This window comes from Dromiciops gliroides, chromosome 4, assembly GCF_019393635.1.
Source record: "Dromiciops gliroides isolate mDroGli1 chromosome 4, mDroGli1.pri, whole genome shotgun sequence".
In the NCBI taxonomy this organism is placed as follows: domain Eukaryota; kingdom Metazoa; phylum Chordata; class Mammalia; order Microbiotheria; family Microbiotheriidae; genus Dromiciops; species Dromiciops gliroides.
Window position 1 is genome coordinate 141563596 of NC_057864.1, and position 19202 is coordinate 141582797.

The 19202-nt window shown below is 34.9% G+C and overlaps 1 protein-coding gene across 1 annotated transcript in view; it reads right to left on the minus strand.

Moving 5' to 3' along the window:
* The window catches only part of RYR2 (ryanodine receptor 2), a 758695-nt gene that overhangs the window by 87271 nt on the left and 652222 nt on the right, over positions 1-19202 (minus strand). The window contains 4 exon segments of the mRNA XM_044000528.1: positions 734-807; positions 10282-10358; positions 14996-15075; positions 17302-17401. Of these exon segments, the coding sequence (XP_043856463.1) occupies positions 734-807; positions 10282-10358; positions 14996-15075; positions 17302-17401 (331 nt within the window).

The window sequence follows — 19202 nt, forward strand, 5'->3', positions numbered from 1 at the left end:
AGTGAACTAGTAGGGTCATTCGAATGCCAAAAACCTTTCTTATTTTGGCAAAGGATTATTCAAAGGATCTAATTTATCACCTTCTCTAATATACTTAGCATCAGCTTTGCAAATTGATGTTCACATTTGCATTAATTTGTACAATAAGGAATTTGCATCATAACAGGCTTATACTGTTGTTTATAGCAGGACAGCATTAAGCTATATTTTCCAATTTTTATGAAGTTTAAAAATCCTGACTTTGTATTTCATTGCATTCTCTCAAACACACCATGGTACTTTTTAATAAATTCCAAAGCATTCAAATGTTAATGTATTTCCTGGGGGTTGGGACAGAAGTATTCATCCTTGGGATTTTCCTGTGGCTTTATAAGCACCCTGAATTGAATAGTTTATAACTTGTGGTCAACTTTCCATTACCCATTGTACTTTTAGATTTTCTTCATTACCTAGCTTATTATCAAGTCACTAAGAAAAGGTATGGAACAAAAAAAAGTTGAACTACAAATAGAACAAGAATATAAAAAGTGTGTTGCTCAATGTACTTATATGTCTTAATGTTTATGCCTATATATCAAACCAAGTATAGATTAGCCAGTCATCATCATTATCATTATTATTAAGGCATCTATTTCTTTATGTGTAATTGAGAGATGACTCCATGAAATAAGCTATATTATTTCAGTAAATTGGAAAAAACATTAGAAATTTTTTTCTTTTAATCTGTGAATACCTGATCCTTCCTCTGTCACCATTCCAAGTCCTTCTGCTTTGTTTTGTCTCTCGAATGCATTGAGGTCAAGGACACTGCAATAAGAACAAAAATGGACCAAAATCTTTAGAAAATCTATAAATACAATGTCGTGATTTCAAAGTAAATATTTTTGTAATTTAGTATACCTTAAAATTCTGAATGAAGTAGGAAAGAATTCAATTTGACTCAATAAACATTTATCAAGTTCCTACTAAATGCGAGGAACTATGCCTTTGTACTATGGATGCAAAGGTAAAAAAAGACAGTTCCCAACTTCAAGAATTTATAATCTTACAATTTACAATTGCTGTAGTCACAGCAATGTCCTAGTCTTTCTACCTTTAGAATTTAAGCTTGTTTTTTCCTTAAAAGGTACTGAAATCTTCCTTGAGACTTAATTGGCTCAGAGAGCTAAAGGAGCTCCTGGTACCCTCTCTTATGTCTGATGGACAATGAGAAACTCAGGCAAGGAAGCTTTGCTCAGTTTAATCAACAAGGTATCCTCAATGCCTATCACCGCTTAATATCCTTCTCATACTATGGCTAAGTAAATCTCCTCTTGTTAACTGTTGAATGCCCTACAAGTGTCTCATTTTATTTTAATATTGAACCTAAACTTCTAGGTGACTGGTTTGAGTTAGTCCCAGAACGAAAGGATGCTGCTAGATGAAGTTGAAAAAAAAAATCACCAACTGTGCTGACTGGGTCTACCACAAATTTATGTAACATAATCTCAGCTGGGCCCTTTTTGCAACAAGACAATTTTTTGATACCTCCCTATTTGTATCACTATCCCTCTCATCACAGTTGCTTTTCCAAATCTTCCCACCCTTTTTTTTTTTTTTTGGTGATGCAATTGGGGTCGTGACTTGCCCAGGGTCACACAGCTAGTAATTGTCAAGTGTCTGAGGCTGGATTTGAACTCAGGTCCTTCTGAATCCAGGGCTGGTGCTCTATCCACTGCGCCACCTAGCTGCCCCCCCACCCTTTTTTAAACTTCCCATAGCTCTCACTCTCCCACCCTCTCAGCTGAGACTTTTGTTTTGTTTTTCATTGGAAAGATTAATTACATAACTGAAAGGTTCCTCTTCTCTCCTCCTTTCATATCACTCAGATGCCTTCCCATACTATTTCCTCCTCCACTTGACTCAGGTGAAAAGGTGGTGCTTCTTGTCAAGGTAAACCCCTCCATATGAACAAGTGATCCCATTCCATGACATCTTCTCTAGAAGTTTGTCACCTCCATCATCTCCACTCTCTCACTAATCTTCATTCTCTCTTTGTCTATTGGCTGCTTCTTTGCTGCTTGGAAACCCATCTTTGCTGCCTCCCCACCCTCAACCCTTTATTTCATCTGTCCATTCCCACTGTTTTTGTTTTCATGATTAAACTCCTTGAGAAGGCCATCCACAATCAGTGCCTCCACATCCTTTCCTCTTACTCTCTTCTTCTTAACTCTACAATCCAGTTTATGATGTCCTGATTCAACTGAAACTGCTCTCTCCAAATTTGCCAATGATTTCTTGTTGCCATAGCTAATAACTCTGGCCTCTTTGTAACCTTTGACTGTAGACCTTCCTCTTCTCCTTGATACTCTTCTCTCTAGATTTTCATGACACTGTTCTCCCTTGGCTCTACCCTCTACCTGTTTGAATACTCCCTTTCAGTGTCCTTTGCTGGATCTTGTTAACGATAGGGATTTCCCCCAACATTCTGAATTAGCTCCTCTTCTCCAGCTCTAACCTCTACCCTCAGCTCCAGCCTGACATTTCCAATTCCCTATCAGATATCATTAACTGGGTATTCTGTAGACATTTTAAACTCAGCATGTTCAAAATTGAACTATTATCTTTCCCTCAGACCCCAAAGACCTCCCCTTTTCCTAACTTCCTTATTAGTGCTGAAGATACTGACAACCTAGGAGTCATCTTTTGCTCCTCACTCCCATATCCAATCACTTGACAAGTCAGGTTGTTCTACCTTAATAATATTTCTTATGTATGCTCTTTTCTTTTTTTTTTTTTCCTGACAGCCACTACCTCAGTATAAACCCTCATCACATCATGCTTGGACTATTGAAATAACCTTTTGTTTGGTCTCCCTGACTCAAGTCCCTCCCCACTCTAGTTCATCCTCCAATCATTTAACAAAGTGATCTTCCTAGAGCACAGGTCTTATCATATCACCTTGAAGTCATATCACCTCATTATTCAAAAAATTTCAGTGGGTCATGAGAGCCTCCAAGGAAAAATATAAACTCCTCTATTTGGCTTTTAAAATCCTCATTCTTAATGTCTGTGCATTCCATCTGAGATTACCTCCAATTTATCCCCTATATATTTTGTTTGCATATGGTCTCACCATTGAGACCTCCTTGAAGGCCGGGATTATTTCTACCTTTCTTTGTATCCCCATTGCTTAGCCTGATACACAGTAGGTGTTTAATAAATGCTTGTTGACTTCATTTGACTTGACTCAATATGATACATACTAAGTAAGTATGATACAAAGTAGAATGTGATAAAGAAATAGGAAATATGCACAAAGTGCTCTGGGGAAATTTGAAGTTGAGAGATAATTTTTAGCTCATTCTCATAAGATTAGGGGGAAAATAATGATAATCATTATGGCCTAAACATTCTCTCTTACTAAACAATGAACGAGAGAACCTGATTACTAAGCTATTCTCTGACAATATTATTAGTGGAAAGGGTCATGCATGTATTCTGCTAAACAAAGAGAAGTCAGACTGTGACATTAAGAAAAATAAGCCTCTTTTCCTAGTCAAATAGAATCATAATACCTCTGAATGGATATAAGATAGAAAAAACTGAAAAAAAATGAATTATTATAATGCTTTCTATCTATGGTCTATGAAAGATTTTTTAAAAAACTAAACATTTTTAAAAATTAAACATTTAATTTAGGATGTTTGCTTTTCTTTATATAATGTATTTTATATCAAGTTTTGGTTTCCTAGAAGGCTGAAGTAGTAGAAGAAATGAGGATACTTGGTGACTCTTTCAAAATATTTTAATTAAAATGAAAACATGAATAAAAACATAAACAGGTTTTTAAATTTCTAATTTTCAAATCAATATTTGTAAAAAGTCTGTTCTCTGTGACCCAAGATTTTGGAGATTAGAGATTCCATAAGAAAATGGTGTTACTTGTGATATTAGATCAAGCCAAGGGTATGAAATAGCGTCAGACTTGGTGTCTGAAAAAATAGTTCAAGTGTGAATCCTGCCTCTTCTACTCACTAACTCTGTGACCAAAAGCAGAGCAATTAACTTCTCTGAACTTCATTTGTCTCATCTGAAGAACAGAAAATATAAGCAGAATAATTACAAATTTGAAACCTAGATTTGCCTTACCTGCTTAATCTCATAGAAACATTGGATTTATATGTAGCATGTTTAAGTAAGTGCCCATTTTATTTGGTACACATAAATTTTGCCTTTCCAGAAGAAACTAGGAAAGTCTGTCTGTTAATGTTTGGTTTGTTTCTCTTTGTAATATGCCAACTCTGCAAATCACAGAGCCAAATTTGCTCCAAGATATCTATGGACATAAGGCCTCTGGCAATATCTTCTTTAATATACTTGTATCTTAGTAAGGGATGAAAACTCTATCTCAATCAGACATGAATAGCTCTCTCCTTGCTTTGCTCTCAAGAGAACAGTTACCTCTACATTCCTTGTTATTTGGGCAGGTATACTGTATATCAAGCCCCACATTCCTCTCTTTTTTCCAAAACTGTGTACTCTGAGACAAATGCTTGAAATCCCTTCCTTTTCCTTGCTTCTGGTATCACTGAAGGCCACTTACTTCTTATCTCTGACATAGCTCCTCATATATGTGCATTGATAAAAATATATCAAAGCACCATCACTGTCTTAAAATTCACACCAAAAGGAGTGGTTTCCCTAGATACATAGCTATTTGTAATATGTACTTAACTATCTATTAACTAGAGTGTGGTCTTTTGTGTGCCATGACAGAGTTGTTTTGAGGCTCACACAAGATGTTGTATGCAAAATGTTTTGCAAAATTAAAATGGCATATGTTAACTACTATTAATTTTCTCCATAATCTTAAATGTGAAATCATGTATGAAAAATAAATTTCCTATGCAACATTTTTTTCTTGTGTGTAGATCAGCTTAATTAGTTAATAGTCTGTCCTTAAATTTTCCTAACCACCAATTTACCTCAGGAATATTATGGACTCCTAAACCTCAGATAGCATTTATGGATTGCATTAATATGTTTATTGACATTGAAAATTATTCACTTTTAGTCTATGGTTCACAAATATATGTTTTCTAAATGCTCTACAATACAGAGTAAAGTATACTCTCTTTCTTCCACAAAATGACTCAAAGCCCTTTGTCATTTTTTCTCCTTAGCTCCCATCACACTCTACCAAATACAGTCTTGTACATGGGAAACAGTTAAGAAATGTTTGTTGAATTTAATAATTTAATTAGAAGAGCACAGCCACGTTGTGGTCTATTTTCTGTGTTCCAAAGGTTACACTAATCTATTTCTTGGTTGGGATGGGAGAGGCTATTAAAATAATCTTTCCAGACAATGGCCTTCTTGTGACAGTTGGATTCAATTTGAAGTGATTATCTCAATCTGTAATCTTTAAAAATCAATAATAGGGCAGCTAGGTAGCACAGTGGATAGAGCACCGGCCCTGGAGTCAGGAGTACCTGAGTTCAAATCCGGCCTCAGACACTTAACACTTACTAGCTGTGTGACCTTGGGCAAGTCACTTAACCCCAATTGCCTCACTATAAAAAAAAAAAAAAAAAAAGAAAAGAAAAAAATCAATAATAGCATCAATATCATCAATACCTTTCTGAATAACATCAAATATGACAGATTCCATTTTACAGTTTTAATATGTTATAAAGGACTAAAGAAATGAAAAGTTGTGACAAATTTTAAGTAGTCTTTGGGCCATTAGCATATTTCTAATAAATTTTATTCAGCTGAAAACTACTACAATTATAAGGCCATGTTTATACAGTTCAGGAGATATTTTTCATTTGATTTATGTGTAGCCAAAATCATGCAGGTAGAATAGATTTAGTGATTTGGCTTACAGATAAAAATGATAACTTTTCAACAAGCATTCAAACAAATTATCTCAATTGTTTAAAATAATAAATTGTGTGTAGGCAAAACATGATATTGTCCTCATTTTATGGTTGGGAACACTAAAAAATAAAGAGTGATGAAAAGTAGTGGCTAATTAATGTTTATAACAAGTCTATAACACAAATCTTTCAGGATCACTATTATTTTCATGACATTACACTGATTCAATTCAACAGCAAATTCAAGTCAATAAATATTTATTAAGTACTTATCTTGTGCAAGGTACTGTGCTAGGCTTTGGATGTAACAAAAACAAAAACTACAACAATCCCTGCCCTCAAAAAGTATACATTACATTATACTCAACAATGAGATCATTTCCACATTGGAAGGGCTCATTCTAGGAGTCTAGTAAGTGAACGTTCATAACCACAAAGATTGTGAACTTTTAGAAGACTGGACATGACCTATGCAAAATTTGGGAAAATTAATTAACCTTTCCAGGCCTCATTTTGTTTATCCTTAAAATAACAAGGCTAGACTAGATCTAGTATTCCAGTCACAGATAGATGTGAAATGTATATACCTTCTTCCTTTCTATGTCTTTACCCTCAATGCCATCTTAGTCTCGTTTTCTCCTTCCCATATTGTATCATTTATCTCTACTCTTAAATCCACTTTTCTTCTTTTCCTCTAAACTGGATGGTCAGGACTCTTCAACCATATAAATGCTCAAGTATCTCCTTTTCTTAATAAACCCTCCCACACATTTCTATCATATTTGTAGCACTTGACATTGTTGTCAGTCTTGATACTTTCTCTTTTTATAAACCCCATCTTTCTTTGATTTCAATGGTATCACATTCTTAGAGTTCTCCTCCTTCCTCTCTGACCACTCCTGCCCTGGTTCCTTTGGTGGTTCTGTATTCTCCCCAATGCTTTAAACATGAGTGATCCTTGGCCATATTTTAATTAATTATTTTTTATTTATGTATTTATTTTTTGAGTTTTTTTGGCAGGGGGCCAATGAGAGTTAAGTGACTTGCCCAGGGTCACATAGCTAGTAAGTGCCAAGTGTCTGAGGCTGGATTTGAACTCAGGTCCTCCTGAATTCAGGGTAGGTGCTCTATCCACTGCGCCACCTAGCAGCCCCTCCCTAGCCATATTTTTATACATTCTCTTCCTCAGTGATCCTTTTCTATGTATTTAGTGATTGCCCCATGCAGAAGCTTCTCAGAGCTTTACCCCTAGCCCAAATCTTTCCTCAGATCTTCAGTTTTCCAGCTATTCATCTTCCCCCAAAGCCTGGCCCCACGCTTTAATTTCTGTTTTTGTAGATGTGCCACCACCCTTTTAGCAGGCTCAAATCACTTTTGATTCTTTCCTTTCTGTCAATTTCCATCTCCTCTGTAATAACTCTTTCACCCCTTCTCTCTACTCACAAGGTAACCACCATACTTTAGGCTTTCATTACCTCACTACATTAATTATAATAATCTTGCCTTATAATGAGTATTTCTGCCTCTATGCTATTCCATTTTCACACTGCCAATAGACTAATCTTCCTGATACTCAGCTCTGATCATGTGATTTCCTCACTCAAAAATTTCAGTAGTTCCTCTAAAGAATAAAGCACAGAGACATGCATTTTTATTCACTTCCTTTCCCACCTGACAGGTCCTGGATTTCATGATCTCTGGAAACTCATCATTCTGCAAGATGAAATCAATTCTGAAACACATAAAATCAGCACCCTTTGCCCCTGCGGTTACCCTCTGATTGAAGAAGGTGAGGAAAGGGAGTGGACATCTGGAAGATCTTCTCAGACCATCCGAGGCCACTCAAAGAATTCAACCTATCATTTCCCACCCTACTGATCTCTTGGATTTCATGATCTCCAGAAACTCATCATTCTATAATTTAATTCAACTATAATTCATATTTCCTCAGATCATTTCTCAGCCTGACTGCAGGACTTTATCATGTTTCCACTGCTGGGTACTCTCTCTCTCTCTCTCCCCTGCTTTTTCAATTTCTTTTTATATGTTGTCTTCTCCCGTTAAATTATGAGCTCCTTGAGGGAAAGACCTGTCATATCATTCTTTTTGTTTGTTTTCATAGGGCTTAGCACAGTGCCTGGCATGTAGCAGGAGCTTAAAAAATGTTTAATGACTCACTCTAACTCATAGACTTATTTGTTACAAAGGAGATTTTATTTGACTGGTAAGAGATGGTGAGTATTGAGAATAATGCGCAAAAAGAAGGCAACACTCAATCAACATTAAAAATTACACATGGGGGTGGCTAGGTGGCGCAGTGGATAAAGCACTGGCCCTGGATTCAGGAGTACCTGAGTTCAAGTCCAGCCTCAGACACTTGACACTTACTAGCTGTGTGACCCTGGGCAAGTCACTTAACCCCCATTGCCCCACAAAAAAAAAAAAAAAATTACACATAAGAATGGAAAGTTCAGACAAGAAAGATAACTATTAATTTGGATATTAAATCTAATATACATTTCAAAGAATCCAAACTATATAAACAGTTCATAATTTTATTTATATTTGTCTTTTTTGTTCTTCCTGGTATAGTAAAATATTCATATTTGTTAAAGTACATAATAAAATTGTTTAAAAACAAACTCCTGATCCAAGAACTAAAGTCCTACCTCTAGCCCCAAAGTGTGTCTCCAATCTACCAGTTAGACCTTAGTGTTTACTACTTCCCTTCAGGAACAATGTTTTAATCAAACCAGATTATTCTGCCCCTGCCTCCATTTTTACCCTCTCTTTTCTTATCTATTTCATTATTTAAGCTCCCCTTTCCCCAGCCCTGGAATCAACTTGGTCCCATATTTTGTTAATGAATTTTTATTTCTCTTCACCAACTCAAGTACGTGCAATGCACGGGAAATCTCTCAAAAGATTCCTACGAGATTTTAGGGACAAGACTACATTGGGGGGGGGGGGAGGTGCGCAGTCCCTGCAGCAGCCAGGTCCAGATTAACTCCCTGCTTCCTGGGTTGCAACAGGTTGCTCTTAATTCCATTTACCTGATGTAAATCAGTCTGCCAGCTCACTCCCCAAGCCCAAGCAATGAAATAGAAGATGTGACTGGAAATTTCTAGGAATCTTTGCAGATAAGGACAATACATTCCCAAATATCTCTGGAGAAGCCTGTGTGGTTTGTACTTCTATTGTTCTCAGCAATGTCTATTTGCATATCCAGACAGATTCAATTTCTGTACCTTAAGGGACCTCGGATACCTTAGGCTAAACTGTCCTACATTTCCTCTGAAAAAATAAGGGAATGTTACCAAATAATCATCACTTTCTTCAAGGAAAAACTCAGATGTCACCTCCTCCATCAAGGCTTCCCCACTCTTAAGCCCCTCCTCAATCTGCAAATTAACAATTTCCTCTCAAAATTTCTCATAGTAGTTTTCTACACATTTATGATAATCTCTCTCATATCACTGTTTCCCCCCACCCCCCCCCCCCACACCTTCATCAAGGTCTATGTCATATGTACATTTATATCCTTACTGTTTCATATACAGCTTCAAATACAGTAAGAGCTTAATAAATGATCTCTTAAGTGCTAAATACAGTCTCCTGTTCTTAGGCCTCATCCTTTTTGACCTCTCTGCATCTTTTCATTCCCAAGTGGATATGCTCCTTTTTGGGTTTCTATGATAATGCTCTTCCTAGTTCTACTCCTATCTGTCTGACAACTCCCTTTCACCATCCTTTGATTAATCATCAACTAAGTCCTGCTGCCTAACTGGGAGTCTCTTCCAAGACTTTTTCTTGATTTTCTTTCTTCTCTATCCCCTCTCTTTTAGAGATCTCATCAGCACTAGCCTATTTTTCTAGCCTTATTTCACACTACCTCTCTCTCCCCCACTTTACTTATACTATATTCTAGTCAAAAAGGCTACTTACTCTTCTTTATGCAAAACAATCCATCTTCTAGCTAGTGGCTTTGCATAAGCAATCTTACATGTTTGAAATGTTCTTCCACTTCAACTCTACCTTTTGGAATACCTAGGTACCACCTCCTACACAAATCCTATCCTGATTCCCACCTTGGTCAGAGCTCTCCCCTACCTTAAATTACTTTGCGTTTACTTATGTAAGTATGTACTATGCACCCATTAGAATATAATTCCTTGAAGGTAGGAATTGTTTACTTTTTAGTCTTTGTATACTTAGCACCCAGCATGGTACCCTGTACATATCAGCACTTTAATGAAGGTTTATTGAAGTGGAAGTCACTTTGAATTTCAATATTTATTTCTTTTTCAGAAATCTAACTACATGAAAGAAATTTAGCATCTGCATTTTGATATATAGGTTATACTTTAAAAATGCTTAAAGAAAAATGTTGATTCATTGAAGGAAGGGATTTTCTTACCTACATGACTGCATCAGGCCAGCAAGGCTCTGAAAGAAGCCCACATCCTTTTTCTCCTTGAGGTAGTCAAGCATTTTCTACAGCAAATACATAAACCAAATACTCACTGAATATAAAACAAAACTTTTGATCATTTTGATCAGTGTAGAAAAATATACATTTCATGTGAATAATATCTTTGCAATGAAATATTGCCAGATAAATTAAAGCAAGATAGTAATAAATTCACTCATATATACATATACATGAGTGAATGAACCCACCATGAAACAGTGAAGTTATTTTTCAATGAACACCATAAATATCAGTGAAATAAGATAATCTTCCCTACCCTCAAAACAATCTATAATAAAGTTTTTGAGATTCTAGAACAAATAAATTGCAGAGGGGCATGTTTAGAGATGACTTCAAAAAAAGATTAATAAAATAAAAATAGTTTCTATAAATGGCACTATAATTTGACAAATGTAAATACTTCCAATTAGTACCATATTGAGAAATTCAATTCCCTCTCTTATCACCCCCTGTAAAGTATCACATAATTTGACCATGGAAATTATTTCAATGAATCTTAGAATGACGTTCAGAATCAGGAGACAAAATCATTACTTGAATCAATGCTTAAACAATATATGTGATGTATCTCTACCCAATTTATTATCACATTTCATAAGGAAAGTATAAATAAACTATTTCAAGTATAAAATTTTTTGAAGATCATAATATATGGAAAATAGATTCACTCAAAAATTATGATAAACTCCTCCATGGGAATAAAGACCCATCACATCTCTCAATTTTTGGGAGAAGTACAGTCAATTGGAAAGAGCAATAGATTTGGAATCAAATGGACCTGAATTTGAATTCTACCTTTGTAATGTAGTACTTGTGTAAACCTAAGTGCAAGTCACTTAATCTCTATTGTCCACAGCATCCTTAGTCATAAAATGAGAGTACTGGAAAAGATGACTTCTCAGCATCCTTCAATTTCTAAATCTATGATGCCATGACAATAAACAATAAAACAATAACTCTCTGTGTCCTAAATACTGTTAGGTCAAAGACCTAAACTATCTTAGTGGACTTAAGTATGACTGTCTTCAGGAAACTTTCCTGATTTCTGCCCCTTCCCCTCAATTATCAGTGCCCATTCTTCCTAACTAATAACCTTATAATTATTATACATTCTATATGTACATATATTACATATTTATTGTATATGTATTATGTACTATACACATAGCATATCGATTTTTATATATATTGTACATGTATATATAAAGGCATGTACATGTCTCTTTGAAAGGAGACCTCAGAAGCTAAAAGAAAGGGCTGACAACACTGTGAGGGTCTATATGAAAGGAAATAAAGAAGAATGCCATCATCTATGAAATATAATCATAGTGAGAATTTCCATGGTGCTTCTTTTGTAAGGAAAATAAGATTTACCTGAAAGTCAGTCACTTAATGTTTTTTTTTAATTAACTTTTTCTGGCTCTCTGAAGCTTTACAATTTGACTTTGATCAGTCAGCAAACATTTATTAATTATTTATTATTTGGTAGGTACCATGCTAAATACTGACAATATAAAGAATGGTTAAAAGAGTACCTGCCTAAAATATTTATAGCTGCTCTTTACGTGGTAGCAAGGAATTGGAAGTTGAGGGGGTGCCCATCAATTGGGGAATGGCTGGACAAGTTGTGGTATATGAATACAATGGAATACTATTGTGCTGTAAGAAATGATGAGCAGGAAGAGTTCAGAGAAACCTGGAGGGTCTTACGTGAGCTGATGATGAATGAGATGAGCAGAACCAGAAGAACATTGTACACAGTATCATCAACATTGAGTGTTGACCTACTGTGATGGACTATATTCTTCTCACCAATGCAATGGTACAGAAGAGTTCCAGGGAACTCATGATAGAAGAGGATCTCCAAATCCAAGAAAAAAAAAGAAAGAAAGAACTGTGGAGTATAGATGCTGATTGAACCATATTATTTCTTTTGTTTTCGGTGCTGTTTTTTTTTTCTATTTTGAGGTTTTGCATCACTGCTCTGATTCTTTCTCTTGTAACAGGATTAATGCAGAAATAGGATTAATGTTATTATGTGTATATATATATATATATATATGTGTGTGTATATATATATGTATATGTATATGTATAGAGATATATAGATATAACCTATATCAGATTACCTGCTGTCTAGGGGAGGGGGGGAGGGAGGGGAGGGAGGGAGAAAAATCTGAAATTGTAAAGCATGTATAAACAAAAGTTGAGAACTATCTTTACATGTAACAGAAAAAATAAAAAACCTCATACATTTAAAAAAAAAAGAGAGTACCTGCCCTCAAAGACTTCACATTCTTATGGGGTCAAATCACAAGTAAATAGCAAGGTGCCTACAAAGTATATGGAAAGTAATTTGAGAGGGGGAGGTCATGGTAGAGAAAGGGATAAGAGATAATAGGAAAGGCATCCAGCAGAAAATGAGATTTGAGCTACGAATTAAGATTTGAAAGAAGCCAGGAAAACTAAACGGCAGAGGAGAAAAGGGAGAATAGTCTAGGCATGGGGGACAGTCTTCTGCTATAAACAGCAGAGGTTAGTGTAGCTGTATCATGGCATGTATGCATGGAATAAAGTTTAAGAAGACCAGAAAGTAGTAAAAAGCCCTGTCTCTGACACAGATGGCTTTTTGTTTCAATTTAAAAAGTTGCTATGATATATCCTAAATTAGATCTATCCCTTTAAATACAACTAAAATACAACATAGCATATCATATTTTAAAAATACATTTATTTAGGTCTTTTGTAAGTCATTTTCTACCTCATTCCCAGATCAAAGCTTTTCTTGTGACAAAATAAATTTAAAAATATGATATAGAAACCATATCTGACAATGTAAATAATATTTTGTGCTATAGTTAACCATCCATCTGCCATGAGGAAAAATATAAATTTTGTTATCTCAAAACACCTTAAAACCTTAAAATAGTTTATTAATATCCTTTTTGTTTTTTGTTTTTTTTTTTCGGTAAGGCAATTGGGGTTAAGTGACTTGCCCAGGGTCACACAGCTAGTAAGTGTTAAGTGTCTGAGGCCGGATTTGAACTCAGGTACTCCTGACTCCAGGGCCGGTGCTTTATCCACTGCGCCACCTAGCTGCCCTATTAATATCCTTTTACCACATCTATTTGTCAAATAGAGCTATTTCAATGGTTCTTGGTGTTACATAGTTTTATCATTTTCCTGTATAACTTTATTATTTAAGACTTTTACTAGTGATATGTAATGCAGATATTTTTCCTACTCTATCATTTCTTTTCTAATTTTGTTTTCATTGATTTTATTCAAGAAGAAAACACTAAAAATTTATGGTTGTGAGAATTAAAACTGGATATTAGATCATAAATCTCCCCTACTTAACCTTTCCCTTAATTTATCTCCCAGACTAGTAAATGGAAGAAGCTTCTGGTTTTCTAGTTAGAGCTTTTATTGTATGGTAGTCACAAGGTGATGTTGATTAGAAGGATAGGAAAGTAGAAATACAATACAAATCATCTTAAGTCTAGGCTTAGTCTATATTCCGTATAAAACTCACCAAAACCCAAGGTCACCTTTGGGGAGAGAGACCGAGTCAAGCGCGTGCTGTTAACCGAGAGCCGGGCCAAGTCAAACTCCAGTCAGCGTCTGTCTGTGCAGCGCAGCCAGGAGAACAGCGGAGCAGGAAAAAAGCCCCACTTCCGTTCTCTCCTTGCCTTTTAAGCTCACACCCTGGAAGTCTAGTGCTCAGTAGGCAATCTGGCGTGCGTCACAGGCAGACTGGTGTGCTTAGCTCATACTGTTGGTCTCCTCCCCAAAAGGGTGGTCCTAAAAAAAAACTGGCATCTCTCCATTATCTAACCGACTGCTAAAACTTTTTACTACATGGTCAAAATGTCTATTTTATGTGTTATAATTGCCTCTATTCCTTAAGAGTTTTCTGTCTAGTAACAATTATGAAAAGTATCTGATCTCATTTTTTAATGGTATGACATTTAATAGTCAGGTCACAAATCCATTTTGAGTTTATTATGATTTACAGTATAAAATAGTGGTTTAACCCTGATCTCTATCAAACTGCTTTCCAGTCCTCTCAGAAGTCCATTTTAAAAAGGGAATTATTCTCCTTTTGAGATTTGTTACTGTCATTTCACTAGTTATCCATATTGAGGTTACTTACTAAAAGTGGCTTTGGGCTATCCATTTAAAAATTCAATATACTATATAAGTATTCAGTTGAGTTTACCCTTATTCAGGTAATTTTAACTCTACTATTTTCTTAAAAGCACCTAACACTATTAGCAAGGAAGATAAGAAGTGGAAGAATCTGACTATATAATATTAACATATCTTATAGTAAAAACATATAGTAATTGAAAATTTACAGAATATCCTAAATACATTAATAATTTCATTAAATTCTTATACCCTTGTGAAGTAGATACACGTATTTTACAAATGAGGAAATTGACAAACAAAAGAGCTAAATGACTTGGCCATGGCCATAGCATCAGAGAGATTTTTTGAATCAGGTTTTCTTGACTTCCCTATTTACCAAAGTTCTGATTATATATTTTATTCATTTAGAATACCACATTAAATAGTTACTACATTGCATAGTTAACTAGACCATGGTAAAATTAGAATGATTTTAAGAAATTACCTGTTGTACTGTAGAATTTCCCCCATTTAAGATGGCAATTCCAAGCTTTAGGGTAGCAGCTACCATTGGTCCAGTTTCACCTTAAAAATATAAAGGCACTATTTTCTAGATCACTTTAAATCAAGTGTACTAATTTATCCTAATACATACATGCACTGGCAATTAGTGTTTATTTATATAATTATTATTGTTCTTTTATGCTACCTTATTGACCAGCAATGATGATAATAATAATACCATAGTTAATAGTCAACATAATATCACTATCAATACCTTACATGTTTGTTTACAGAATAGGTTAAGTTATTAAGCAGGCTAACTTATTCAACAAAAGAAAAAATATCTGTTGTGCAACTTTGATATAAGTTTCTCTGCTTGCAAAATAAACTCAACATGGTATCCTATCTAGAGGAGAAAAAAATTATGTAGGAAAGATTTTTTAAAATAGGGTAGATTTGACCTAAAGGACTGTCTTATTTTGAAAATAATAGTAGCCTAAAGCATTTGGGTATAAAACTGAACACATTTGATTAAATAATTTAAAAACTAATATATGTGGAATAAGAATTTGTTATAAATTTTTTTAAGTAAGATCATTATGAAGATCCACTTAATACTGACAGACCTTAAAAATTAAGTTAGCAGAACCATATGGTATATAATATTTCAATTTTATTCATACTCATATCAGAAATAAAGACCATCTGTATAACTATATAATTACTTTTCTTTTTCATTGAAAATTATTTTTAATAATTTGCACTATAAATATAATGTAAAAAATGGCTGACAAGAAATGAGTTCTTAGAGTATGTTCACAGAACATATGTTCCACCTTTTACTAATTCACTTGGTGAATTGGTGACTTGGTGAATTTGTTTCTGGGCATACTTAATAGAGGAGACTTTTCCTTCCCCACTTCAGTGCATGCTAGCTTCCTCGTTAACCTAATACAATGGTTATTAACATTAGTAATGCAAGAATTCCACATATATTATATCAACATATGCTTGAAGATTGGACTACACAGATCTACAAAAGAACTGAGTAATGTTTAATTAATAAAAAATATTAGCATCAAGAACTCTTATTTCTATGATCAGTTTGCTGAGTAATTTAACCCTGTAACTCAACATGTCCAAAATAGTACTCTTCACCCCTAAACTCTCTCCTCTTAATTTTTCTGTTTCTATCAAAGACACCACCTTTGATTCCTCTACAGGTTTACAAACAAGGAGTCATCCTTGAATTTTCATTCTCTCCCACTTTGCATATTCAATCCGTTGCTATCTTGTGGATTACATCTCCTAAACATCTCTCACATCTGTTCCCTTCTGTCTTCTCATACCACAAGAATCCTAATCTAGGCCCTCATCACTTCTTGCTTGGACTACTGCAACAGCTTCTTAATTGGGCTTCCTATATCCAACTTCTCCTCTCTTCAATTCAGCCTCCACATTTCTGCCAAACTGATATTCCTAAAGTATAAGTTTGATCACATCACTGGATTTCCATTAAATCTAGGACATAATAACATTGATTTTATCTGGAATATATCTGGAATTTAAAGCCCTTTGCAATCTGGCAATATGGTATATATTTCCAAGTTGATGACACATTTCTCCTCTTTAGATACTATAAACTCCAAACCAACTGTCTTGTCCTATATGAATAGTACATTTCAGCCTCTGCCTCTGGACCTTTTGACCCAGCTTTTCTTCATACCTGGGATTCCTTACCTCCCCCTTATACTTCTTATACTAGTTTGCTTCAAGACTCAGTTTAAGTCTCATCTCCTTAAAGAGGCCCTTTCTGATTTCCCCTTAAACATTTCCCCCTAAATTATTGTGCATTTATTTTTTACATAGTCTATATTTCATTTTCTGTGAATGCATTATATTCCCCAGCATAAAGTAAGTTTCTTGAGTGCAAGTATGACCTTACTTTTAAATTTCTATCCCCAGTGCCTGGCACAGAGTAGATTTTTAAAAATACTTGTTAATTGACATAATGGATAGATTTAAAACACTGATAAACAATCAGGTTTTTTTCAGTAAGACTTCTAAGGGAAGATCTTTATAGATGAGAGAAAAGGAAAAATGAATTGAGGGTTCAATAAATGATAAAAGTTTAAATTTGATAAATAGAAGCCTAAAGTACCCATCAAAAGAACCATTTTGTGGTTTGTCTGCTCATTTATATATATATGTATATTCATTCATTCTTTCATTCATATAAGTCATTTTCATAAAGAGATCACAATGGGAAAAAAGACTATTAAAGGACAACCTTTTACATGCCCTTACCTTTGCTGGCACTGATCGTCTGTAGAACCATTTCAGCAGCCCCTCTGTCATGTAATCGTGCTTGCTGGTAGAGGAGTTTTTGCTTTTCCATTTCTTTTTCCTGAACACAAAACCCAACCATTTATGTTGTGGTCATCAGTGAACATTAAAAGATGTCTAAAGACCATAGTTTTTAAAGTCATCTCTTCATGTATGGGCTCTATGACAACATTATGAACCATTTCAACACAAACAATGTTACTGAACAGATATCAACACATTCAACATTTTCCCCCCTTTTTGCTTTTCTCAATATACTTTTAGTGCTGGTTTATTAGGATGGATTTTCTCAATTGTGAATTGTTCGATCAGCCCAAAGCATGTATCACAGTTTTGTAGTACTTCATTAAACTTGCACTTTCTGAATTGTAGTTTTGTGCATTTATTTTTTACATTTTTAGTAATCTCCCATGACATGACCATAACTTGATACTGCTCAGCAAATGACTCGAGTTGCAAGTTGTCACTGAATCACAGAAAAACTTGATCTGATACATCTTGGAGTATAACCAAAATTGAAAGCTGATATAAAAAAGAGGTAGATTTCAACTGAGTAGTGTACTTATCACACACCCCAATCACATTGATCCCCAAAGAATAAAGAATGCAATGTGCCTTTATATTTTGCATTCTCTGAGGGTAACAAACGATACTGCATGGCGCTGCTGGAGCAATGATTGAAGTTTGTTCTTTTCCATTTAAACTACCACTGAAAACATAAAGAAGAAAATAAAAATAAAATATAAAGGCACAGCAAATTTAAGACTAGTATGATCATTCACTTGAGCAATCCAGTTCGCTGGAGAATTGAGACGAGACTAAGCAGTATAAGTTGCAAAATGAAAGTTGCATAGAGCCCTTTGACAGCGAGTCCATCAGAATGGCGTGGTAGAAAAGCTTAGTCAATGGGACATGAAACAGTCAATTAGTATCATGTCCAAAAACACAACGGCCAAAACATATATGACCTAAGAGCAGGAACAGCTGCAGCAGAAGTAGCCAGAGTGACAGCTTTGCTGCCATAAACTTTCCATCCAAAGTACGGAAAATAGACACTGGAAGATGGAAGAGGTTTAAAAAATGAAGGCTTGCTAGTTACATAATATGAAAAATAAAGTAAACTAAAAGGGGGGGGGGAAATAAATGGGCTCAAACAAATGAAAAAAGAAACCTTTAAATCAAAAGCAACCAACACAGACATTTATGCTGTTACCAGAGAGTTCTCGCCGAGGCTGGCAAATTTGTTTCTTAAATCTTTGATAATATCGTGCTGCGAAAACAAAATTGATCAGGTTTTTTTTTTTCACACTACAGTTAGCGCTCCTGTGGTTAATTTTTATTTTTTTCTTAAATTATGTGATAGGCCTAAATGGAAGCATAGAAAAGAAAAAAAAAGGCAGCTTTGCTTTATATGTAGCCATGCTAACATCTAAAAGGTTTGCCTTCATGTTTAAACCTCTTCCTGTGAAGTCAAAAAACAAAACGAAAACAAAACCACACACACATACACAAAACTATATTGTTGTTACAACACAGTTTCAGGAAAACTGAAAGAAAACCCTTTTGTCTGCTCTTCAGGTGCTGCTTAAAACTGATGAGCAACATTTGATTCTTCTTTTTAGACCCAACAATCTTTTACTTTCCTTCCACTGCTAGATCTGCTTTCAGTGTTTGTTTCCAGCTTAAATGACTTATGTTTTGTTTAAGAAGAGCTTTTCAGTAAGAGAGTGGTAAGTAAATACATTAACACAAACACCACAGTCATTACCACCAGCAAAAGAATCAAGGGATGAGAAGAATGTTGGTAGAAAAAGGGCTAATTCCTGTGTTGGTACAAGAGAACAAATGAAGACAGCCAGGTT